The sequence below is a fragment of the Pundamilia nyererei genome, unplaced genomic scaffold (genome assembly GCF_000239375.1).
Source record: "Pundamilia nyererei isolate P.nyererei 1_Seehausen unplaced genomic scaffold, PunNye1.0 scaffold04553, whole genome shotgun sequence".
In the NCBI taxonomy this organism is placed as follows: Eukaryota; Metazoa; Chordata; class Actinopteri; order Cichliformes; family Cichlidae; genus Pundamilia; species Pundamilia nyererei.
Window position 1 is genome coordinate 1 of NW_005191954.1, and position 1,734 is coordinate 1,734.

At 41.6% G+C, this 1,734-nt stretch overlaps 1 protein-coding gene across 1 annotated transcript; it reads left to right on the plus strand.

Moving 5' to 3' along the window:
• Positions 1–105: 105 nt before the first annotated feature.
• On the plus strand, positions 106–1,519 carry spag5 (sperm associated antigen 5; the record flags this gene model as incomplete). Its single annotated transcript, XM_005755900.1, has 6 exons — positions 106–240; positions 339–432; positions 541–688; positions 856–906; positions 1,075–1,249; positions 1,386–1,519. Coding segments are annotated over 6 exons (737 nt in total), but the record flags the coding sequence as incomplete, so codon positions are not given.
• Between the last annotated feature and the right edge of the window lie 215 nt (positions 1,520–1,734).

Genomic DNA, 1,734 nt, shown 5'->3' on the forward strand with positions numbered 1-1,734 from the left:
GTTTAGTTGAAACTTTAGGTGCTTTAATACAGCCTTCACTATTAGAGCATTTACTGCTCTGTTAAAATGTGATAATGCGTTGATGCTAATGCCATCTGTTTATAGCTCTTCATGGTCAGGAGCCTTCTGCACAAAACTGCTCCCATGCTCCTGAAGCTGAACGAGAAAGCTGCCGCTGCTTTGAGAGAGAGAGATGAGCACATGTCTGCAAGAGACCAAGCTGTTGAAGAGCGAGAGCAGGTAAGGCATCTGTTATATTCAGGATATTTACAGCCTTGTACCTGTAGTCAACATGTCTGATTAAAATTATTCATATGCTTAAAAAAAACCCTCATCAGATTGAAGCAGAACTGAATGAAACTCATTCGAATTTCCAAGCTGCCAGGGAGCAGATTGGAGATTTAAATCTGCAGGTGACAATTCTGACATCAGGTAAAAACTGAAATAACTCTGTGGCTATTTCGCTCCCTCTTTTTCAAAATGCTTTCTTTCTTGACAACCTATGGACTTAAACTTTTTTTTTTAAATAAATAAATCCAGAGATGGGTGTACTGCGAGAGAAGTTGACTGAAAAAGAAGAAGAGACGGGTCAGCTAGAGAGGAAGGTGACGGAGCTGTCTGCTACAGTTTCCTCCACGCTGGCATCCTACACTTTCTTGGAGCAGGCCCTGGCTGCTGAGACTACAAAGTATGATGCTCCTTATTGATGAAAGAAATCAAGCATAGAAATTTAAAAATGGAAGTGAAGACTGGGTTGGTGGTTACTTGTTAACAGGGTAAACTTTGAAAGGCAAAAAAAAAGCCCTGAATTGCAGCATGTGCTTTAAAATAGGCCTTATTTTGTTTTTATTCAAGGTTGCAGGAGTCGTGGAAAGACAAACAAGAGGCTAAAGATCGAGCAAATGAGTAAGTGTTGGTTAATAGTAAAGGATAAAAAAAATAAATAAAAAAAAATTGAAGAAAGAAGAAAAATGTAACCAGTGGTTACATTTTTACTATAATTTTACATAAATGTTGCAGTATATATCCGAATACTGCTGTGTTTTTTTTTTTTTTCTTTTTGACCTTGTCCAGCTTGGAGGCATCACTGGGTCAGTCGGAGCAGCGGGTGTGCGAGTTGAGTCGGGCTCTGGCTCAGAGTGAGGAGCAGCTCAGTCAGCTGCAGTCCCTCTCACAGTCTCAGAGTCTGCAGATCCAGCAGCTCCAGGATGTCTGTACACAGCTCAGTGGTGTGCGGGAAATGAACGAGGTGAGCATTAGAGAGGGTATCTGTCTCATTTAACACCAGAGAAGCATGAGGCGTTTGGTTATTACAGGAATAATATGCGACTTAACCTTGAGGGGAGGATGTTAGGTTTAATTTTCCTGCTGTCTGTGTGCATCAGTTCCTACAGATGGAGAACGAGTTGGCGAGGGAGCAGATGGCAGAAAGTGAGCGTATGCTGAGGGAAAACCTGCAGAGCCTTCGGGAGAGGAACATCCAGTGTGAGGACCTGAAGAAAGAAGTTTGTCAACTTAAGTAAGTATAAATAAGCCATTGAGGGTGATGTGCTTGAAAAGCCCAAACTGAGCCTGAAAAAACTTTCGGATTAAACAAAACAAAATTGTCTGTCTGTGCTCAGTTTCTTAGATCAGGGATGTCAAACTCATTTTACATCGAGGGCTACATACAGCCCACTTTTCTAGTTCTTAACTATGATGGGGTAGTATGAATGGCTGTGGGGGCAGGTCTAT